Below are 26115 nucleotides of genomic sequence, written 5' to 3' on the forward strand. Positions count from 1 at the left end.
AATGATTTGATTTTTGGTGGAAATGGCCCCGCTTTTTGGGGAGCTTTTTTGTAAATCATAGGGAAATAAAGAAACTTAAAAATAACAACGGAACAGAAGAATTAAGTACTTCGCACTACCACCCCACCACCACCACCACCACCGCCACGTGTTTGAGTTTTAAAGACTGGCAATTTTGAAGATTGGCAAATTTTTGTCAAGATTTCGGACGAGTGTGCCCCTTTCAAAAAAAACAAGAGAGCCGGGGTCATATTCACTCCCCTGAGCTACATATAGCCAAAACTTTGGTCAAATCGGCTTGATAGTATCACATAGAAATGTATATCTTGTGCAGAAATATCCTTCAATTTCTCCCCATATTTTTATATCAAATATTGAAGTCCTTTTCTTATTTCAGTTTTTGAGAGCAAGATTTTCAAAAGGTTTTCTCTATATTTATTACAATGTAAAAATTCAACCCCAAACCCCACAAGGTTCATAGTTTGAAGAAACTCGAATCTATGCTACTTGAGGATTCTTCCACATAAGTGCATGTTAACCTTTCTAGCAAAATCTATCATAAATCACTTCAGGCTTTATTGGATTTGATCAAACCTCGACCAACATTATCACCTCATAATACTCAAAGAATGGTTCCTTATTCAATGTTAAAGTGTACTGCAATACCCGTAGAACATAATTCTCATCAATTTTCTTAATATTTGGTTTAGAGTGTGTTCAAATAGTCAAATATCCAACACTTTACTGCATACCAACTATTTTCTTGAATATCCCTACAAAAACCTGAAGGTTTTAATGATATCGTGAAGAATTACAAAGACCCTTTTAACAGGTTTGACGCAACGCTACGTCAACGCAAGAAAGACACACCCTTTTGTCATCGATGAACATCGCATTTTGTCTCTCTATAAATATGGTATTAAAGATTCATTCTTGATCATATGTATACCATCAGTCCACAAACATTTTGATAGCATGGAGATCGCTTATTTGTCGGTAGATACATGATCTGTTGGATGCTGCAGATATTATACGGTATTGTGCAATGTGTAAACTTTGTAAACAGGTAAGCATGCTTCACGTGAACTTTTGAAAATTGCAGATTAAAGGAGAAAATAAATATGATATGGAATGATTGTTCAAACATGAACTTAATTTTTTTTTAGTATTCCATCAACTAAATATTTTGAATTGGCGCGTTATGCCAAATAAGGTAGTACTTATTTTCTTGTCTGTTTTGTTTAGCTAAGTAAAAAACGAGAATATTTGCTCTTCCTTACTTCATTTAGAATGGAAAATCTATCTTATTACCGCTGTATTTAAAATGCCCTGCACTTAAAAGTTGATGGATCAATAAAGGGAACGTAGAATAAAATAAAACTTGAAGTAAAAGAGAGTAAGAATAGGTGGAAATTTTTATCTTTAATAATTAATATATCATGTAACAAATATATTTCTACAGTCAAATCATTCAATAATAAACAATAAAATCTGTATGATACAATTATTATTACACATATATATATATAAATAAACATCTGTATCACAGACAGCCAAAGCAATTCAGAACTCTTCATCAGAATTCATGCTTCGATAAACAAAGAGAATATATATTTTTCAAAATGCGTTTCATGATCAAGTTCCAAACAGAGCTAGAGAAACAAAATTTCACATCAATGATTGCATTTGAAAAAAAAATACATACGTATAAAACAGAAAAATTACAACAGAAACAAAATTTCAACTAATTCTTTGATAAATAAACAATTTTTTGTTTAAAAAGTGATAACAATGATTATTACCACCACAATATTTTCAATATAATGAATTACATATATGTACCAAAAAAAAAAAAAGGAATTTAGTTCGCTAGATTAGAAAGTTTTTCAACTCTTGGCAATCATCAATGAATTTCAATGAAAAGCTCGATCTTGGCATTGAAACACAAAGGATTAAAACAACCAACAGTTCAAAATTCAAGGTCTATTCAAAATTTACACACAAGTGCTGCTCTATAATGACCATTCAAGCAGAACAATTGGCCATTTAAGGTTACCTCTTTTATACATCTGTTATAATACAACAGCTTTTAATAGCCAAAATATAATAATAAATTTCATATAAAATTTGAAATTATTTACTACAAGTCAAATCTTGAATTCAATCCATATGAGATTTCAACCACAGACGTTTAAAATCATTTTATTAATTCATACAACAAATACTGAAAACCATATTTGAAGATGGACGGACTTATTGATTAAAAAAGGTTCATAAATCAATAAACCTCAGTATTCGATTCACAAACACCATACTAGCTGGTACATATATTTGTAAACACAACGATTGAGAGTGTGTACATGCATTAACATAAATTCATACACAGCGTGCACAAACTTACAAATAAGTTAATTACCATTCATACATGAATGTAAACCATCAGGATTATTAAAATATATTGTGTTTTATTGCAGAAAAAATGCAGGAACCAGTACAAACAAAAAAGTTTTGCTCTAGCTCCTTCGAAATAAAACAATATACTTCATAATACTGGTAACCTCATCTCTAATTCACTACATTTATGCACAAACTTAATATACACAAAGTAGTCCATTCTTATGGACAAATCGTCTAATATATTTATAACTTCCAACGAATAGAGAGAGAGAGAGAGTCGAAGCAAGGGAATTTTGCTAAAGCGAACTAATCAAAATTGTAAGAAATTCAGATCTAAATTGATGCATGATACAACAAATGATGATTGAGACAAGCCTGTCATTGTTTTTCATCCCAAAATGACAGTTTCATGCATGATACGTGAATTTCCTACCCAAACATGTTATATGACGGATAACTTTTTCGGTTTGCACTTTGTAAATACAAAATATACAAACTGTAAATGCACAACCATCAAATAGGCTTAATAAAAACAAATTTTACCTGCAACAAAAAACATACAGCCTTTAACAAGAAATATCACCTAAGTAGACAAAATTAAAGCACAGTTTTTATTCATCCTCGATTTGCTGAAGCTTCTTCTTCAGGCCTGACATGTCTGTCACGTCCCCTCCCCGCGAAGGCGTGAAATTGTATGAATACCTACTAGACTTCCTCGAAGGATTATCCGTTATTCGAACATCTCTCAAATTTTCTAAAAAAGAAACAAAGAAAAAGCATGAATTTCTCTTTCACCTGAAACTAAAGTTATATGGACAGCCTTCAGAGCAATTTTGACCTATAAAAAATTAATTTATTCCTATGCAATGCATACATATAAAATCTTATTATTTTTGAAAAAGTCAGGATTTTGCAATACAGATTTGGAATTATCAATACATGTGTACCACTGTTTGAAAAAAATCTTAGCTATGAACAAAGTGTATAAGTAAACCTATACTATATCATCACAACATCTGATTATACATGACTTCAAACATCCGGTATTTACTGTACGTATTTTGGGTTAATTTTGCCTTGTGTAATTCTTGCCCTTCTATACTTACAAACAGTTTTGCCCCATCTTGAATTCGCCCTGACACAGTTGTGTTTACAGAAAGATAATGTGAAACATTACGATTAGCCCAGTTTTAAATTCGTCTGTTGACACTAAGGGCGAAAGGAGCAAACATAAAACAGGAGAGAATAATCCACAGTATACAGTATTGACTTACTCTCTAAATCTTCATCCTCAATTGGTTTCCAGTCGAAATCTCTGGGATGCCCAGTCTCATCCAGGAATGGGGTGGGAAGGAAACCTTTCTTTGAGGCCAGGGGATGATAGTTATCCACCGCAAAGTTATATGATAAAGCTGAAAGGGTAAAATAAAGAATTTTAAACTGTATCCATGTGATTTTTTTTTCAGAAACAGTACACATCTTTTCAATCATCTTACAATGAACATGCAAGTACCCCTCAGTCAATGAACATGGTTATTTCTGGACCGTGTTCAAGATTGTAGCTGCTACCCAAGCTGCTAAGTTAGATATCTATTGTAGGTCCTATTGAACACACTGAACAAATTTATGCTGTTATCCCTAAGCTAGCCTATCATTCAAATTCATAGCTAGTGGCTAGCAGAGCTAAATAGCTGCTAATTAGGTCTTGAACGCAGCCCTGGTGCCTTAGCTATAACCTACAAAATGGCCTATCTGACCTTATCCAGACGGATCAACTTATGGCTTATATATTTATAAGATCCTCATTTCAAAGTGACTTGTCAAGAGGAGACTTTAGTTTTACAGTGATTAGACATTTAATATCTGAAGTGACGTAAACAAATGGTCAAAATCATAGCTGCATTTTGATAATGATCTAAAGACAATGATAACACGTAACAGTAGCACATTGATTCTTAGGACATTCAATATTGCTAAAAAATAAATAAATAATCACAAAATGAAATGATCAAATCATAATAGCTAGGCTCTTGTACAACAAATGAAAATAAACTTGTATAACCATTTCATTTATTCATCATGATAAATACTGTATACAGGGTTATTTTCGCCCTTCTTCACTTGCAAAAGGTTTCGTCCCGTCTTGAATTCGCCCAGACAGTACGTTTGTTAAAAGAGAGATAATTTAGGACCTTGGAATTTGCCCAGTCTTTAAAAATACGCAGGCTGACAACAAGGACGAAAGGGGCGAAAATAAAACGGGGGCAAATATTTCCCTGTATACAGTACCTATGTGAATTAATTTATTTGTACTTCAAACAGAATTGCATAGCAAGTTTAAAAAGTTTAAAAAATTATACGCATATGTAAAATAGAAATAAAATCATATATACCAGCAGGGGAGGGAATCCATTTTGCCCAATATGGCCTTGTGTGTTTCCTCTGCTGGGGATGCCAAAATGGGGCATTCACCTTCTCTCCTAAAAATTAAGACACTATCTCATTGTGTGTATGAAATGTTGAACTGCTTTTAACATCAAGGCCATGGTATTTTCATAACCTTCTATTTAAATGAATACAAATATATAATCCTGATTCCATATTGACATTTCAGCTTAATGTACTGTAGTTGCATTACTGTTGGAATTAAAAAAAAGGGGTTCTTTTGACAAAAGAATGTTTCCCAGCTATTTTCATATGCCTTTATTCATGTGTAACATATTTCAAGTCTTAAAAACACATTTGACTTGATTTTTTATCGTTAGTAAAATAGATATGATGTCCTAAATAGCAATACATGTATATACTCAATGTCTAAAAAAAGGTAGAATGATTATGACCCCCTACCTAATACATTTTCCACTTGCTACATAAATGTAGATTTAAAAGTGAACCATTGAATTAATGAAATTTAACTCAGGAATCTAATCACAATGAAATGTAGGTGGTAAAAACCGTTACTGAAGAGGAAATCCTCAGATACCACATCAAAAGTCAAACACACTTTCCAAACAATATGGGAGAATGGTTGTTGCCATAGATTGGGATATGTAAAAGTTGCAATGGATATTGACTGTAAACTGACTTGACTAGATAGGGTATGTGAATGCTATGTGGATACTAACCGTAAACTGACTTGACTAGATAAGATATGTGAATGCTATGTGGATACTTACAGTAAACTGACTTGACTAGATAGGATATGTGGATACTTACCATAAACTGACTTGACTAGATAAGGTATGTGAATGCTGTGTGGATACTTACCATAAACTGACTTGACTAGATAGGGTATGTAAATGCTGTGTGGATACTTACCGTAAACTGACTTGACTAGATAAGATATATATGTAAATGCTGTGTGCCATGGATACTTACTGTAAACTGACTTGACTAGATAGGGTATGTGAATGTTGTGTGGATACTTACTGTAAACTGACTTGACTAGATAGGGAATGTGAATACTTTGTGGATACTAACCGTAAACTGACTTGACTAGATAGGGTATGTAAATGCTGTGTGGATACTTACAGTAAACTGACTTGACTAGATAGGATATGTGGATACTTACCATAAACTGACTTGACTAGATAAGGTATGTGAATGCTGTGTGGATACTTACCATAAACTGACTTGACTAGATAAGGTATATGAATGCTGTGTGGATTAACTTACCATAAACTGACTTGACTAGATAGGGTATGTAAATGCTGTGTGGATACTTACCGTAAACTGACTTGACTAGATAAGGTATATATGTAAATGCTGTGTGGATACTTACCGTAAACTGACTTGACTAGATAGGGTATGTGAATGTTGTGTGGATACTTACTCTAAACTGACTTGACTAGATAGGGAATGTGAATTCTATGTGGATACTAACCGTAAACTGACTTGACTAGATAAGGTATGTAAATGCTGTGTGGATACTTACTGTAAACTGACTTGACTAGATAGGGAATGTGAATTCTATGTGGATACTAACCGTAAACTGACTTGACTAGAGCTCTTTGTTTCATGGCTATGACTTCAGGATCCCACATATGCAGTTGACGTTTATTAGGATGTAGTTGGCGTAGTAATTTCCGCCTAAAAAATCAAACATGAAGGTTTCAAACAAGCACACCCTGGAAATTGATCGTTCCTACAATCAAAAATCGCACTGAACAGAAATATTGGGGGGTTTTTCTCATAGGCTCTTTTATTTTTGTTACACAGTTTATGTTACAAATGCATATTTTAAATAGGACCATAAGACATATAGAAATTCAAAATTTTGATTTACAAGTTTAATTTGATTAACCTATATATTTCATTCTATTTAATGACCCTTGATATTGTAATTTTTCAGTTCCTATTGCAAAAGCAAAATTGTTTTTAGCACATTAGTAATTTAAGGCATAGGTCAAAACAGTTGTCAACCTCTTCTTGAGGCTGATATGTGACCTTGAAACTATTCATTAACACTAATGTTTATACAATACAAAGATTATAAACTAAAATAACAAAATTCATCACCATGTATCATAATGATAACAATTTGTTTTTGGAAACACCATTATACATTTATACACAGTTTTTGATTGCTGCATATTTGTAGCATTATGGGAAGTTATGGGATGTCAACCCAAATTTCCTCTAGAGCTATATATATAACAGATCTGCAGTTGACACAAACTGAATAAAACACAGTACGTAATATAAAGTGTCTAATATGATGAATTGAAATGACCCTGTGAGGTGACTATCAGGACAAGTTTACTGAGGTCAGAGGTCAGGTTCTAGTCAATACACAGCATTTGATTGGGCATAAATATAATCATTTAATTAATTAAGGTTTGTGATTTAGCATTAATGCTGGTATTAGTATATAAAATATTTAAGGCCGGCCGGATTAACAATCTAAAAAGACTAGCTCCCTTTACACCGCACCCTTAAAGTATCATAAAACCATCACAGTTGTGCCAATCAACTTTCCTAGCTAAGCCTAGACAGATGTTCAATGTGTATAATACTCACAGAGGCCATTTTCAAATTACATATTTTGCAGGCACCGTAGAGATTGAATTTACAAACAAAGATTATTCATACGCACCTTTAAAAGTTGACAATGAATTAATTAAATCATATTTTCCCTTTTCATATCCAACATGAATACACGCTTTTGGAAAATAACGTTCTTCCTTTTAAATAAAAAAATATATCTCGCTCAAAATGATCTGTCAATAGCAACGTGCACTGAGTCAACAGTATTCAGATTTTAATTTTTTTTTTTTGAATAGCTAAAGTGTGTGGTGCGTTTTCACTTCAAGACAAAGAGTATATAGCAATGGATTTGTGATTAAGCAGGAACAATGGCAGATTTAGCCCTTTAAACGTTTAATATAGTCTTAACCCAAAAGTTTAGCTCAGAGAGGAGGGGAAAATATGGCAATAAAAATCGATTCATTAATCTTTGATCACTTTTTCATGATATATCATGCTGATATTTAAGCCTTATCAAATGAGGTATTCACGTAAATTATTCAGGAACACAAAAGAACATTTCAAGCTCACCCACGCTCCAATCAAATGAATTATAAATTAATGTCAATGGAAAAAGTGTGTGGCTTAACTTTTAGCAAGGACTGTAGTTTTCAAGCTGTATATGTATTAAAAAATCAATTTTGATTTGATAATAGGTAAGAGATTTTATTCAAAGATATAATCGTAGCCACCGAGAATGAATTTATCAATATCAATTAAGTTTGCACTTTGAAAGCAGTGGACACATAATCCCATTAAAACTTATCCAAAGTTTGCCCAGTCGATATATTACTCCATTTCATTTCAACAGCTGATTTTCAAACAGAAGCATTGATTTTCTTGAGAAAACACTTCATCAAAATTCTCTTTGATTTGTGATTGTTTCTTAGTTGTTGATTTTGCAATACATGTATAGCAATTCTAAATTCTTTACATGTATAAAAAAGATTTGCAAACATATACCTTTTACCTTACCCCAAAATAAAACTTTCAGAAAGAATTAAAATTTTCTTCTGCATGATGTGCACTGCACAAGGATTAAACTATTACCGTGATTTGACTGCATGCCCATAGAGTGTTACATGGGCCGCGGATACTGCAATTTCATGCCAAAATATATCATATTGGACAGTTTACCTGAGCCAACTCTGTTAGGTCGAATACTAAAAGATTACATAATCTGCTTGCAAGATTACATAATATAAGAGAGAGATAAACAAGTAATTGATGACCAAGTTTTAAAAACTGGTCACAGAGTATCTGCCAAATCAATTTATGGTGCATAATAGAAATGGAAAAGGGACATGTTTGCATTGCAGACTATTTGGTGATGTTGAAAAAATATGCAAACTTAATGCCTTAGTATGTATTTCTAGCTGAATGGATCAAAGATATGAAATATTTTTCATTAAAAAATCCCCAAAAGGTTTTATTTGTTATCATTCTGATAAGTCTGGTATTTAATATCTTCTGGTAAATTGATGGGGTTATGTAAATAAAGATCAACATCTAGGAATCTTATTCATATCTTTTAAATTTTTCTTCATTGGTTGTCAAAATTTTTATTTCTTATTAATTGTCAAAAAAATATTCAATATTGCCCCCCCCCCCCCAAAAAAACAAAAAAATGCCAGTTCATCAACTCTTGCTCTTAAAAATTCATTTTAAAAAAATGCACTGTTAAGCAAAATGAATTATCTATATTTAGTAAAATCAAAAGGAATTATAGTAGATTACACATAGCATTTATCTATAAGATAGAAATTTAAACCACTATGTCTCTTAAACATGTAGTACTCTGCACATTGAATCAAATACTGTTGATTCCTTATTTTAAACGAGTACTTGCAGATTCCACTAGCTGCTGGTCTGTTAGCTCCCGGTCTGAAAAATTTGAATGGACAACCTGGGAGCTACATGTACAGTGCCTCCTATAGTAAAATTCTGTGATTTATGCAGCACAAAAAAGTGCGCTAGTTTTGGACTGATTAAACTTATTTCCGAACACATTCTATACAAATATTTAATTTCAAAAAAATTCCATGGAAATTTTGCTACAATATGAACACTTTACTTGCCTCTGATATTCTTTTAAACACCATCACCAGCCACGTAAAGTAAAGTGGTGCAGTTTGTTTGCATGTAAAAATGGTGACACTCTATCTCAACGTGAATTTAACATACTTTGATTTCCGAGGTCAGTTAGGTGTTTAAGAGAATGTATGAGGCAAGAAAAGTACAGATATCAATAGTAAATTGACTGAAGAATTTAAAAGTGTGAATTTTTTCAGTGTGTGAAAGCGAGGTGAATCAGTCCAAAACTAGCACAATTTTTTGTGCGCTGTAAATTGCAAATTTTTTTACTGTGGGAGGTACTGTAGCTCCCAGGTTGTCCATCTGAATTTTTTCTGACCGGGAGCTACAGACCTGCAGCTACTGATTCCACAATTCAACTGATTTATATCAAATCAAGAATATAATATATATTGCGAGCACCAAATTTTGTTATAATTTCATGTAGTTCACAAATGTCATATTTAAAACTAAAGCGAGATTTAAAACTCAGCGAGGGAAATTTATGCAGAATTTTATTCCTTGCGTTTAATTAGGAATCGGCAGTATTTGGTGGGGGGCGGGTGAATTTTACACTAATTATGTAGGAAGTTACCGGTACTATGAAAGAAGAAAGATGAACACATGCAGTTAATCAGTTAGCTTCCATTATGATCATATTTTTCTTTTAGAGAAAAGTGTTTCTATCACAGACAACGTAATACCCATAATTTTTTTTTTGTAAATAAAGATTTAATGTCATTAAAAACAGACCTTTAGAAGTATCTTTGTCAGGTTTCAGAATACTGTAGAAGCAAAATATTCGTTGAGGATTTAATTTTGTTATTTTCGTTGGCAGTATAAATCAACAAAATTAAATCCATGACGAATTTTTTACCAAAGTATTAATGAATACAAAGAGATTACGATATGACAAAATTAAATGCCAACGGAATTTTATTTGGTTAAAAAACAACGAAATATTGACCCAACGAAAACATGTGTTTCTACAGTACCGGTATATCATCTGGTCAAAAACGACAATTTTAAATTAACTTTTGCATATATATATAATCATAGATCAATTACTTAAACTTTTTAAATGCTATCTTACCATCAGTATAGTGAATTCAGTAGCTAGCTCCAAAAAGCAAAGAGAATTGGAAATACGGTATATCAGTCAAATATTAATCCATCAGAATACGACATCAATACTCTTTTATGCGACTTTGTCATTCAACTAGCTACGTACTAGCTGGTGGAAAAAATCTTGGACAAATTAATCGATGACTTTGCTTCACCGAATAAATGCATCAGCTAGACCCCAGCTAATAAGCCTGGATTCACGGAGCCTGGATGCAACTTTAAAAATGCTAAAGATTAAAATGTCGAAGGAAGTTTTCAAGGATGATGAAGCCTCCTGAAAGGGCCAATACAATGACTGGTATGGATTTTGTCATGTGATTCGATGCTGTTCAGAAACGTGCATTGTTCTGAACAGAACTGTGTGAATTTGATACTGAAGAAGGACAAAAAAGGTTGATAAAAATTGAACTAAAATGTTGATGATTGGTGTTTGTACAAAATGACCTGACCCCATTCATTACTCTATTGATATGCAGTGCAAGAACTGAAAATAAGATTTGTTCTTTAACTGATTGCTTTTCTTTTGAGAAATGTTAAATCCTTTAAGAGAGCAAAAATGGGTGGACTAGGAGTAATGGGGATAAGTATCGAAGGGGAGAATTGAAATATTGTGTCAGGTATAAGCATAATAAAATTAATATTGTGATCAATCAATCAATAAGATAATTAACCTTTTATAAATATTCCTTTATCATTTGCCTCTCTGCTGACTATATAATGATGGTGAAAAATCTAAGCATGGATCAATTCTTTTGAATAAATTCTCATGTCAATTCTTTACTAGAATTAACATTTACCCTAACCAGGTTGTTCTGGCACTTGTTGACTCTTACCTGTAGTATTTGCGCCATGCGAGCTGAATGGTCAGAGCCGCTATGGACTTCTCAAACTCTTCTGCCCCTGCACGTAGTCGCATGGTTCTTATCGATTGTTTGGCCACCTTCAGAATTCCAACTTGTCGCATTTTGTAGCTGATGAAAAAAATGAAATACATGTACATGTATTCTTCAAAGGTTTAATGTTATACTTTCCATCTATTCATTGGAAAAATTGTCTGACCAATGCATTCCATAATATTCCCCACAAATGAACTTCAGTGAGCTTTAAACTCAAGATATTACAGGTACTATGTGCCGAATGAAATCCTGAGGGGTACGTACATTACACTGAAGAAAACATACAATCGATATCAAAAAATATGTGCTATATGTTACAAATTTCTCATTTCTTATCAATACGCGCATAGACATTGAAACTATAAATTTACCGACAACAAGCTGACTTCTAAGGCCTTGTCTCCAAGACACAGCTTACATTTAAATCAATGAAAATATATCTCATAAGATTAAACTCTTTCTTCAAGAGTGTTGATGACCTAGAACACAAGGTAAAGCGGCTATCTACCTGATGTAAAATTCTAGTCAGGTTTCTAACTATGATAACACCGAGCTAATTTCTGAACGAGCAATTGACACTGAACAAATGGTTTAAGTGGTTTTTTGGGTCGACTTTCTTCCTATCGGGGAAAGTATATAAATATATATATATCTGTTACTGGGGGCATGGCAACTTTTTGATTTGCTGTCTTAGGGTATAAAGCTAAGATTACACCCCCCAAAAAAGTGTATCAATGAAATAAACGTAAAAAGGTACCTAATGCTTATATACATTTACAATTACCTACTGGGTATTTTTACCTAGTTATACTGATAAGACTGGGATACTGTTTCCTTACAGTTGTTTTTTTTACATGATATTAAAGCACTGCATATGTATGATGATGATATTGAACTTTCTTTGATAAACATTAAAAAGCTGATTTGATAATTAGACCCTGAGACGATAGGGTTTTTTTCTCTGGTCATGATAGTATATGTGGTTACTGAGCAGGAGAATAAAACCAAAAAGTAATTAATGACTGAATTGTTATGATTAGTCATTAGAAAAATCCTGAATAACTTAATAGTATTACTGTAAACCAACTTTTATTCACTGGTTATCAAAATGGCTGATTTTCATGATCAAGATGTAGTTGATAATCTGGAAAAAGACCTGGGACATTTGGTGGCTCACACGTTCATGGCAAGAAATATTCCCACTGATGATGCTCAAATTGTGAACCTTGCGAAACTTTCTCATACTGGAGTAAAAGTTGGTTTACAGAATTGCACTTATTGGTATATCTTTAACCTCTATCTAAACCCTTAAACTGTTCCATTTAATCAGCTAGGATCCCACAAACTCAAAAATTGCATAAAAGCAAATATACATACTTTATTGAAGTTTATTACACTGGCAGGTATTTAGTTCAAACAATAATTTATATAGACAAGAACTAAAAGCTTCCTTCCCTAGAAATACATGTAGTAAACTTTTCACTCTCATGGGGCCTGCGGTGTTAAATAGCCCATAAAATAACAAGCAATAACTATATTCAAATCAATCGTGACTCTATTTCAAAATTAATTACCATGAAATGAAATACACATAAATTTGATGTTTCTTACCATAATCCACCATGGCAGAGATCACAGAATATTCCATTTATATTACCCAAAGATCATTAGAAAAAAATCACTGACAATATTTATTTTCAATGTTCCACTTCTCCTTGAAACTTTTTTTCAGTTCACACTTTCAAAAGGTGGCCATGCAGTGTTACCTGGTATATTAATACTAAATGTATACTCGATTTCATTCAATACCCTGTAATTCTAGCCCTTTTGAGATAATGGTCCCTTTTTCCCTTACATCGCATTTGGCAACCCTTCAATCACAGAGGCCGTTATAGAATGCCATCCATTGAGATGCTTTAAATGACTCGAAAACTAAGACGTCTTTAAAATCTTAAACAAATATCAATTGAAACTCCTTTTTGTTTTTTTAGAGCAGGTAAAACCTGTAATTGGTTAGGTATTTACAATTAGTATACTGTGTGGTTGGACCCAACAATTAAAGCCTTTTTCTCATTAGGGCAATAACGTACACTTCAGCAAATTTTTTTTATAATTAAGGGAAATGTACCGTAACTTATTTTAAAAGACGATGCCTTTGTTAATTCCCAAAGTTGATAAATATATTTCTTTAATTAAATGATTATTCAATATTTCTTGGTCAATTATGGTGTATTAATTGTGACATAATCTTTAAATCAACATAATGTAAAAATGCATGTGATGTACATTTTCATCTGTCGTTTTAAATTAAAATTGAAGAATTTTTTTTTTTTTAAATGTTAGTTTTTTCCTTGTTACACAAATAAAATGTATCCAAATGGCTAGTTTTTCAGAAATCAGTACATTATAGTTTATATGTTCTCAACCATGGTGTCATTAAAAGAACAATAGAAATTGAATATAGATATACAGGTTACTTTTCACATGTTTTTAAATGGAATGCCTAAAGATAATCCTTTATAACAACATAAATCTTGATGAGGAATTTGTCCAACAGAGGAAAATACCGGTATCTTAGAGCTAACTTAAGCATCTACAATTTTGAATGCAGCACCGTTCTACCATGAGACATTTTCAATACATACATTATGCCCTCTTCTTGAAATGAGGAAGGGGTTGGGGGGTTGGGGGTTGGGGGGGGGGGGGGGAGGGGCAAACAATTATGTTATGTACTCAATTTAACAAACAAACCAATATTACAGTAAAGGCAAAATATTCTGAAATCAACACATATAATTGCTTCATCTTTACTTGACCAAAGCTGTTTTATAATTATATAAATATAAATTATGTCACTTAATTTTGTTTACAGGTGTGTGACTGTCAATATACTAGTATAAGGTTTCAGTAGCTCAGCGGTTACTGGCATTAGCCCTGAGTTCAAGCCCTACACAGTTAAAACCTGACTTTTCACTACTTGTAACATTTGGCGCCAAAAAAGATAGATCATCAGTAGTGACCGATACACTTGTTAAACTGGGGACAACTATAACTAACTGAAGAATGTTTTAGATGAAGAGATCAAGTTTATTGAAAATGCAAATCATTTCAAAAGAATATAATTTTAAAATTACTTATAATAATATTAGTCGAATTGCAGCGAGCGCATTTAACTTGCTGGCGAGAGCGCCAGCAAGCACAGCGAACTCCAAGCACTGGGCACTGCGATATATGAAGAGATGGATCAAGCTTTTGTTCTGGGTGTTATGATATTATTAGATAGTTGTAAAACATGAAATGTAGAGATTTGATCAAGCTTTTGTATTGGGAGTTATATGTAATGAGTACTCGCTATTTCAGAAATTATGATCTCTCGGCTGATAAAAAAAAATTTTTAATTATATTGGCTTCGATGATGGATTGATGCTACTTCCATGCTTTGCTGTGATATTGATTCAATAGTGAGAAGGAATTTTAAAAAAATCTTTTTAGAATTGACGCCACATCAAGTAGTGTAAATTCCTTATTTTACGCAAGTACTTAATTTTGCAATTCCGCTGCTTTGTATCAAATTGCGAGAATATAAAATCGCGAACAGCATTTTTTGTTCTAATTTTAATTACCAGTAGTTAAAATCTGTTTGAAATATAAAAGCCGAGATTTTAAAATCCGCAAGACTTGCTTCTTGTGATTTTACATGAATACCGGTATTAAATCTTCACATTAAATTAGGAATCAACAGTAATACATAATCCCCCCCCCAAAAAAAATAGAAAAATTAAAGTTTAAAAAATATATGTAGATGTTGCTTATAGTAACTAGTATTTATCTACCTAGGTTTGTAATTTTACACCTAGAAGAGGAGTCACTTGCCTACAACATACACATTTAGCATACAAAAATGAAAATTATTCAAAGCTCGAGATAACAACAAGGAAATTTATCGTTTACAGATTTCACTGATCAAATTATCTTTTAGAGAATTAAAAGGACTGTTTTTGAGTGGGGCATTCGCAAGTCCATGGGATGTACAATATATGTAGTTGATAATGATGCCCGAGATAGATGTGTGTGTTGTTCCTGCTCACAGTGCTCGCCCCAGTGGTAGACACACGTACAGTAAAATATATTTTAAAAGTCATATCTATGTTAATACTTATTTTGACTCATTAATTACTGTAAAATACTGCTGTACTATCTAATATATCAATCCAAGTAAGGAGTTAAGCTGTTATATCCTCATACCGATTCAAACAAAATTGACATGAATGAAGTAATACTTACTTTTTCCATGCTTTCTGGATTTTGGATGCTGCCTTTTGTTTCAGTTTGTATTGTCGTTGTCGAGATTTTTCAGCACTTTTGATTTTTTTCTGACTTTCTTTTTTACGTAAGACCACTTCCTGCTCAGAGAGGTCCCGTTCTTTCCGTCTGTAAAATTTAGAAGGAGGTTCTTGTTGAGAAGGTTTAGACGATCTCAAAAAACCTTGAATTGAGGCTGAGAGAGTGCGGAAAAACTGAGGCATTTTGCACTCTTTTATACTCTCTCTGATCAAAGCGCTCAAACAAAATAATATACTCTACACAGACACAATAGGATGAAAATACACTGCAGTCAAAAATTTATTTGAGTCACACATATATAAAAGACACACTTTTTAATTGACACAATCCTCAAAGTTTTCCAATGAACTAATCTATTTAAAGTATTTTTCACACATCCGATCTAGAAATTTACATGTTGTCCAGTAATTGTGTACACCAAACTTCAAAAGAATCTCGGCCAGTCATTGAATAAAGATTTATATAATCCGCTATCCAGTCTCACAAAGAATGGTTGATACTTTCTCTAAATATTGAAAGAAATGATCAAGGGTAACTGCCCATAACTTTAATTGTTTTTTTTCCACCCTTCTCAATTATTTAAAAAGTCGAGACCAATTCCCACAATGCTACCAATAAAATTCAATCATATGTTACTCTATTTACCGGTACATGTAACGCGAGAAGGATATAACATAGGAATATTCACACTTTGAAAAAATATGACAATCTGTCCTGTAGAATACATCCAATTATTTGAGCCTCTGAAGTCTATCAGCGATTTTTTGACAAAAAAATCTTAATCCTTTATATATCGGTATTTAAATGTAAATAGAGCTTAAAAACTGTTCCATGTCTATAGAAATTGTTTGTCAAATGTTCGTAAGCAAAATATTGAACTACCAATCTACAAACTGGCAATTCTGTTTTCAAAGAAGCAAATAACGACGATCTGCCATGTATTGAATACATAAATCATTGATTTCAACCTCGCAGTGAAAGAAGGGATGTTTTTTCAAACCTTATGTTTGAAATCTTGATTACAATCTGCACTTTAAATATTCAATGCATGCATTGAATCCAGGAAACTATGATGAACAAGGAACTGGAACTTGTGTTTGAACAAATATTTTTAGCTATTCTTGATGTATGGATTTATGAAATTGCAAAATCAAACATATTGAGACTATGATCATAAAACATTAATTACTTGTATTACAGACAAACTCAACTATTGATTTATCTCAAATTAAAAAAAAAAAAAATTGACAATTCATTCTGAATTTAATCAGTAGTTTCATGCATGCATGTTCAGATTCATCACTTAAAAAAATCTTGCTAACACAAAATTCACTTTAATATACATCTACTTTTAAATTATCTTAAAACTAAATTAAACGGATTTGGTCGCAGAGACTGTGTGTCGATCTTCCAAGATACTACATTGTACTTGAAACTAGAAAGTTATCTCATCTTTATAGTATATTATTGGGATATAATACCGGTAGTACTTTATACTTTAATCAGTACATAAGTATGATACGGAATGGGTTATATTTTTACATATTGACATGCATATGCCTTTGGCCCTGGTTGATATAGTTGTCTTGGGGCTGATATAATGTTAGGTTGTAAATAAATATGGTAAAGGATATGTACTGGTATTATTTGCTATATGAAATAACAGTAAAAGACTTTTAATTACATGTTTTATTACTTACATTGAATAATGCGCCAATCAATAGGTCTTTTAAATTATATAAAAATATCGTAATGTCTCATGTATAACACACTAATTTTTTCAGCCAAAATTTTATCCAAAGTAGGGGGTGCGTGTTATACATAGGAACAACATTTTACGATAAATAAATGATCTTGCTCAATTCATTAAAAAATATGATCTATGGTAATTAATATTGATTCTTAATTGCTTCTCAAAATTTAATTGCACCAGATAGAAATCAATGCTGAGTCTCAGATGGACTGCATCGGATTTATATAAATAAATTTTGACAAATAAAATGGTCGATAATTCGTAGTGATGTTTCTATTTTCCCTCATTGGTCCTGATCGAGTCTTTACTCTGGCTTAAATGGAACATCATGTCATACTAAGTCCACTTGTACTTTCAACACTTGTAGCCTTCCGTCTAATTCGGAGAATGACCCTCATCCATCACATCCTAAAGGATGCTTGGATGAGGGTTCCATTCCAGTATATTCCTTCAATGTTCATCAGCATTTGTCACTAACTTATCTGTATGACTGTGTTTTATTTCAAAGACCATAAAAATGCCTTTTGTTTACAAGATTAACTACATAATTATACAAGAATCTGGACTAAGCATCTTTGAAAATACATTCAATTCCATAGAGAGAAAAGACTGTATACAATCTTGGGAAAAACATTGTATAAGCCTATAAATGCAGTTAAAAAGACACATCTATGAGGCAGTTTCAAGGTCTGAGTTACCTATTTCAGGGACTGGCTGTTAAACATTTGAACTTTAAAAAAATTCATTTTTTAAATTGCTCTCAGCTACTAGCTTAGTCCACTTTAAACCAAAGCTTCAAAACAGCTAGCAAATACATATATAAGCACATTTTGTTAACACAAACAAAACAAGTTTTAAAATGGTCGGGTTTTATACTGTGCCGATCGATACATACATCACTGAATTAAGTCAAAAATATATGTGTTAAAACAATTACCAGGTAATACAATTTCGTTAGTTCGGTAACAAAATAATACATAATCACAATGTACCGGTACATGTAAAATACAATGTTATCACAGCATACACATGTATAACACATACATTTTACCTTTCTATCTCATCATAAATTTGTATGATACTGGTGCTGATGAGAAATTCTCTGAAATGGTACACCATAAGGATTATATACTTGATATTCATGCATAATTGTTGCAGTAAAAAAATATTATGTGAATTAATATTGACAAACTTGGGAGTGCTTCAGTTTTAGATGTTTCCTTTTCCTTTGAATTTATCAGAATGCGCTGGCAAAATTTTGCTGAGCATCCCTACCAATACAACTTGGGCATGTTCTTTTCATAAGAATTCATGCATAATTATTAACAGCATGCAGAAATATCAACAGGTATTGTATGCACAACATATACATGTATGTACAATATACACTTAAACAGTTTACATCTTTGCCACTTTTAATCTGTGCACTGATTAAAACCCAGTCAAAAGCCACTACACTGTATTGCCAGAAGGTGAAGTACCCATTAACTATAAATTCCCAAAATTCCCCAAAGGAATTGCAAAAAACAATGATAATATTTAAAAAATTATTTACGAAATAATACCCAGGTACCAAACAAAACTAACCAACTAGATGAAAAAATAATAATGACACCTTGAAAAACTGTTCTAACTATTCACTGTGGCAACTACATGTACCGGTGTCATATAATATTTTGATACCGCGAAATATTGAACCCGGGTTCAATATATTATGCGATATTATGAACCCGGGTTCAAAATATCGCTGCGATATATTGAACCCCCCCATAAAATATTGAACCTCGGGTTCAAAATATTATGGCCGCGATATTTTGAAACCCTCTCGAATTTTCATTACTCTTGGAGAGGGGGTTCAAAATATTATGGCCGCGATATATTGAACCCCCTACTGTTTCCAATTTCCTTTGGAGAGGGGGTTCAAAATATTATGGCTGCGATATATTGAACCCCCTACCTATTTCCAATTCCCTTTGGAGAGGGGGTTCAAAATATTATGGCTGCGATAGTTTGAACCCCCTACCTATTTCCAATTCCCATTGGAGAGGGGGTTCAAAATATTATGGCTGCGATATTTTGAATCCCCCTCTATTTTTCATTGGTATTGGAGAGGGGGTTCAAAATATTATGGCCGCGATATATTGAACCCCGTACTGTTTCCAATTTCCTTTGGAGAGGGGGTTCAAAATATTATGGCTGCTATATATTGAACCCCCTACCTATTTCCAAATCCAATTGGAGAGGGGGTTCAAAATATTATGGCCGCGATATTTTGAATCCCCTACTGTTTCCAATTTCCTTTGGAGAGGGGGTTCAAAATATTATGGCTGCAATTTATTGAACCCCCTTCCTATTTCCAATTTCCATTGGAGAGGGGGTTCAAAATATTATAGCTGCGATATTTTGAACCCCCCTCCATTTTTTATTGCTATTGGAGAGGGGGTTCAAAATATTATGGCCGCGATATATTGAACCCCCTACCTATTTCCAATTCCAATTGGAGAGGGGGTTCAAAATATTATGGCTGCGATATTTTGAACCCCCCTCCATTTTTTATTGCTCTTGGATAGGGGGTTCAAAATATTATGGCCGCGATATATTGAACCCCCTACTGTTTCCAATTTCCTTTGGAGAGGGGGTTCAAAATATTATGGCTGCGATAAATTGAACCCCCTACCTATTTCCAATTCCCTTTGGAGAGGGGGTTCAAAATATTATGACTGCGATATTTTGAACCCCCTACCTATTTCCAATTCCCATTGGAGAGGGGGTTCAAAATATTATGGCCGCGATATATTGAACCCCCTACTGTTTCCAATTTCCTTTGGAGAGGGGGTTCAAAATATTATGGCTGCGATATATTGAACCCCCTACCTATTTCCAATTCCCTTTGGAGAGGGGGTTCAAAATATTATGGCTGCGATATATTGAACCCTCCTCCATTTTTTATTGCTCTTTGAGAGGGGGTTCAAAATATTATGGCCGCGATATATTGAACCCCGTACTGTTTCCAATTTCCTTTGGAGAGGGGGTTCAAAATATTATGGCTGCTATATATTGAACCCCCTACCTATTTCCAAATCCAATTGGAGAGGGGGTTCAAAATATTATGGCCGCGATATTTTGAATCCCCTACTGTTTCCAATTTCCTTTGGAGAGGGGGTTCAAAATATTATGGCTGCAATTTATTGAACCCCCTACCTATTTCCAATTTCCATCAGAGAGGGGGTTCAAAATATTATAGCTGCGATATTTTGAACCCCCCTCCATTTTTTATTGCTATTGGAGAGGGGGTTCAAAATATTATGGCCGCGATATATTGAACCCCCTACCTATTTCCAATTCCCATTGGAGAGGGGGTTCAAAATATCATGGCTGCGATATTTTGAACCCCCCTCCATTTTTTATTGCTCTTGGATAGGGGGTTCAAAATATTATGGCCGCGATATATTGAACCCCCTACTGTTTCCAATTTCCTTTGGAGAGGGGGTTCAAAATATTATGGCTGCGATATATTGAACCCCCTACCTATTTCCAATTCCCTTTGGAGAGGGGGTTCAAAATATTATGGCTGCGATATATTGAACCCCCCCTCCATTTTTTATTGCTCTTGGATAGGGGGTTCAAAATATTATGGAGAGATATATTGAAAACCCTTCTTATCAAGGAAAAAGGTAGGGGGTTCAAAATATCGCGGCCATAATATTTTGAACCCCCTCTCCAATAGCAATGAAAAATAGAGGGGGGTTCAAAATATCGCTGCCATAATATTTTGAACCCCCTCTCCAATACCAATGAAAAATAGAGGGGGGTTCAAAATATCACAGCCATAATATATTGAACCCCCTCTCCAATAGCAATGAAAAATAGAGAGGGGTTCAAAATATCGCTGCCATAATATTTTGAACCCCGTATCCAATGGGAAATGAAAAAGGTAGGGGGTTCAATATATCGCAGCCATAATATTTTGAACCCCCTCTCCAATACCAATGAAAAATAGAGGGGGGTTCAAAATATCGCGGCCATAATATTTTGAACCCCCTCTCCAATGGGAATTGGAAAAATAGAGGGGGGTTCAAAATATCGCTGCCATAATATTTTGAACCCCCTCTCCAATAGCAATGAAAAATAGAAGGGGGGTTCAAAATATCGCGGCCATAATATTTTGAACCCTCTATCCAATAGCAATGAAAAATAAAGGGGGGTTCAAAATATCGCGGCCATAATATTTTAAACCCCCTATCCAATGGGAATTGGAAAAAGGTAGGGGGTTCAATATTTCGCAGCCATAATATTTTGAACCCCCTCTCCAATACCAATGAAAAATAGAGGGGGGTTCCAAATATCGCAGCCATAATATTTTGAACCCCCTCTCCAATGGGAATTGGAAAAATAGAGGGGGGTTCAAAATATCACGGCCATAATATTTTGAACCCCCTCTCCAATAGCAATGAAAAATAGAGGGGGGTTCAAAATATCGCGGCCATAATATTTTGAACCCCCTCTCCAATGGGAATTGGAAAAAGGTAGGGGGTTCAATATATCGCGGCCATAATATTTTGAACCCCCTCTCCAATACCAATGAAAAATAGAGGGGGGTTCAAAATATCGCAGCCATAATATTTTGAACCCCCTCTCCAATGGGAATTGGAAAAATAGAGGGGGGTTCAAAATATTGCAGCCATAATATTTTGAACCCCCTCTCCAATAGCAATGAAAAATAGAGGGGGGTTCAATATATCGCAGCCATAATATTTTGAACCCCCTCTCCAATACCAAAAAAAAATAGAGGGGGGGTTCAAAATATCGCGGCCATAAAATATTGAACCTGGGTTCAATATTTTATGGGGGGGTTCAATATATCGCAGCGATATTTTGAACCCGGGTTCAATATATCACGGGGTTCAAAATATTATATGACACCGGTATTCCTCTGCATGTACAATGTCTTTGATATACACGAATTTAGGTCAGGGAATGATATCAAATACAGTGTAATACATGCATCATTATATCAAATGTGTTCTTTTTTTCTCTTGTTTAATATTTAAATTTTTAAGTGATAAAGTAACTATGCATATCTTTTTTTTTCTTTATAATAAACTAAGAAATGAATTCAGAATATTGAATCTGTTACAATTATATTGATAAAATAAATCAGGACCAACATATATTGTCTAAATCTTTAGTACTAAAAGCCACGTTGCATGGAAAAACATTACAGTTCAAATTTTTTTTTCATCTGAATAACTGTACCTTAAAATTGTTGAGCGTGATTGAGAAAACCCTTGCTGTCCCTGGCTGATCGTGGGCAGAGATTTCGGTCTCTGTCCGTCATTCATAAACTTTCGTATAATGTTTAGTTTTGTAGTGAACTTTTGCCATTTCACACCCCTAGCATTATAACCATTCAAGTTAGGAAGATGTTCAACTGTTCCACCCATCACTGTTAATTTAAGACAATAATATTAATGAAATGTTTCCCATGTACGATAATCCCAACTAAAACTTTGAATTTTTCCTGAAGATTGAAACACAGATTTCCACAATGTGATATTCCAGACACATTCCTATTTCCAATTGCATCAAAATCAAATATTTCACACTCAGAATTAAACTCCACCTTTGCTTTATTTCACATTTTAACAAAAAACTGTGAAATTTAAGCCCACAACATTATATTGAAAATCAATCAGCCCATTTCCATGAAACTGGAACACTTTTTCAATATGCCCCTTAATTCCACGGACAATTTAAATTCTAACTGACCGTTATAACTCTCGTAAACGAACAAAAGCATGGAGTCCCATTATATTAACGGAACAGTTATCTTTACATCATAAATCCTTAACTTTCAATAGAAACCATTTAAAATCTACTTTCAATTAATCCCCTTAACATGCAATATATAAAAAAAAAAACAGAGCAGTGTAATACATGTTGCGACTGACTGAAAGAGAATTAAAGGTCCAACCAGGTTTTTTTACTATCTGTTAATTTTATTGTATGTTGGACAATAACAGGAGATTTTGGGGTCACCAATTACATTCTATTCAAATCTCTTAACACCTAGGAGATGTAAATGAATTCAACACTAGTAGTAACAAATAAACAAGAAAAGGAATTAAACTAAAGTCCTTAGTAATCTGAGAAAGTGGAATATAGTCACTGACACTCGATCATTGTTAGATAGATTTAAAAGTATGGCATAGAAACATATTAATAAAATCTAATTTCTATAAAAAATTACCTACCAGTTAGCACAACAATATCTGAATTGCTTTCCAAGTGTTTTATTTTTTGTTCTCTTAGATGAATTAAATCTATTACCATTAGTTCATACAATTCTAGTCCAAGTAATCATACATTATATATTGAGATCCCATTGAGATCCCATTGAGATCCCGTTTGGTCCTTACCCATTGACACTATCATAATCTTAGAAGAATTACAGGCTGCTATTTATCCTCTTTTAAAAGAGGCAAAATTTGAAATGCATGTACCTGGTAGTTTGAAGAGATCGATTAACTGAACAAAGAAAATGCAAAATATTTGTTTGAAAGCTAAATGATATGTTTAACTTACAGAAAAGCAGACAAAATGCCATGACTGCATCTTCTTTGATTATAATTTCCCTATGTATAAATTATACACATTTAAGATTATTTATATGAACGGGCTTTTATATTTTAATATATTTTAACTCAAAAGGCATATTATTGTTAAAACCTTTAATTTGAGGGGCAGTAAATGCATAACACTGAAAAAAGTCCTTTAACAAAAATATAACAATGTACTTTCTCAATATAAGTTAATGAAAAATTAAAAATTTCAACAACAAAACACTTTAACCGATGATATTTGGTACAAATGCTTTCATAGAAACACAACAATGATTCTGAACTTTAGATATATTTGAAAAAAAATAATCTAATCATATATGGAATATTGAAACCAATATGGTGCCAGAAATTCATTAAAACCAAAGAAACCAACCTCCGCCTCGGTACTTTAGTGGTGCGGTCATACTGCATCTCAGAGTCCCGCATAACGACCACTGCTGTCAATGTGTCAGTGACATACATTTCTCCGTCACAATACTCCAACAAGAAAAACACATCAAACACACTCTTCTCCTATACTGATACATCTAACTTCCCTTCAGGGTGTCAATAAAGTCATCTTTTGCTAATAGCCCAATCTTACTAAGTTGAACGCAAAAATCAATTCTTTGATTCTAAGGAACAGCTCTTGATTTCTGGCGCTTTCATTCATTCACTTTGAGTGTTTTATTTTCCACAGATTGATCGTTCCATGTGATGTATGTGAAACAATCACGATGACATCAGTATTCTTATCCTATATACCCCTAATGAATGGAAATGGACGTTTCGATCTCCTTGCACTGATTAAATGGTCATTTACAGTGTAAAGAAGAAGCAATCAACAGCATTTTGTTCTTACGGGGTCAGGGATTTTTTCATTCAAACAACTCTTCCGCCAGACAATATGCATTGATTCAAAAATTGATACCGGGTCATAAAACAAAAACAATTTAGATGGCCCAACAGTCTGAACTCAGAGATAATCAATACTCCCATTATGCCACAAGTTTTGCAAGTATATATTATCAATTTCTGTATGAACAAGTACCCAAGCTCATGATAGCTTCATAACAGTATTTGATACTTAAAATAAATGTTCATGAAATCATGTTTGAAACCACACATATTGCAAGTATACATGTATTTCTTTAACATTTTTATGAACATTTAAAATAGATTTGGATAAAATTTTAGAAAAATTCAAATCTAATCAATTCAAAACATCAATAATTCAAATTAGGTAAATAAAAACAGTCAGGTAATTGCATGGGTACCAGTGTCTTTTTCAGTTCAATGAAGAATATAAACCAAGAAATCAATCTCAAATGATCAATATCTCACCATATACATTGTAGATTACTAGTAATTATGTAATATACTTCACTGAATCTTGAAAATTTGATTTGTTTGATATGTGCATGTGCTAACATGAAAAATATACATATTTTTTAGAAATTGCATTGGAGAGGTTCCTATGCTTGCCAGACTTACAAACACACTATGTGTAGGTACAAATACTCAATCAAGGAATGAATTGTTTTAAAAAGTAAATGGGAAAATATTTTTGTTATTAGATTTAAGGTACCTGGTACATGTATTTAAATCACACTTTTTTAACCCGAATATCATCAAACTGCAGGATATTTGATCATTACAGTTTCAAAAACTAAGAATTCATAATAATACCAATGTTTTTACATTTTTTAACAAAAATCCCATGCTTAAAGTTCATCCCAGATCCAACTACAGTATTTGCAACTCATTATTTCTTTTGTTAAGAACTTTCATTTTTAGGCTGTAGGGTTTTTGGTATAACAGAATTAGTAGTATTTTTTGATAGAATCTTAATTACAGACTGACCTAAAAAATACCACTGAATATATGAACTTAAAAGAAA

General features: G+C 33.2%; 1 protein-coding gene across 4 annotated transcripts in view; it reads right to left on the reverse strand.

Annotated features, from left to right (window-relative positions):
• Nucleotides 1–1409: 1409 nt before the first annotated feature.
• LOC105319221 (inversin) overlaps nucleotides 1410–26115 on the reverse strand; it is a 37756-nt gene continuing 13050 nt past the window's right edge. For 3 of the 4 annotated variants that reach the window (XM_011416660.4, XM_011416658.4, XM_011416661.4), the window contains exons 19-25: nucleotides 18665–18715; nucleotides 15801–15947; nucleotides 11454–11591; nucleotides 6383–6486; nucleotides 4791–4877; nucleotides 3672–3809; nucleotides 1410–3151 (exon numbers count right to left, since the gene is read on the reverse strand). In XM_011416660.4, the coding sequence (XP_011414962.1) occupies nucleotides 3009–3151; nucleotides 3672–3809; nucleotides 4791–4877; nucleotides 6383–6486; nucleotides 11454–11591; nucleotides 15801–15947; nucleotides 18665–18715 (808 nt within the window). In that variant the 3' untranslated portion in view covers nucleotides 1410–3008. The remainder of the gene's footprint in view (nucleotides 3152–3671; nucleotides 3810–4790; nucleotides 4878–6382; nucleotides 6487–11453; nucleotides 11592–15800; nucleotides 15948–18664; nucleotides 18716–26115) is intronic. The other variant, XM_011416659.4, reaches the window with a different exon arrangement.

The sequence above is a fragment of the Magallana gigas genome, chromosome 2 (genome assembly GCF_963853765.1).
Source record: "Magallana gigas chromosome 2, xbMagGiga1.1, whole genome shotgun sequence".
In the NCBI taxonomy this organism is placed as follows: domain Eukaryota; kingdom Metazoa; phylum Mollusca; class Bivalvia; order Ostreida; family Ostreidae; genus Magallana; species Magallana gigas.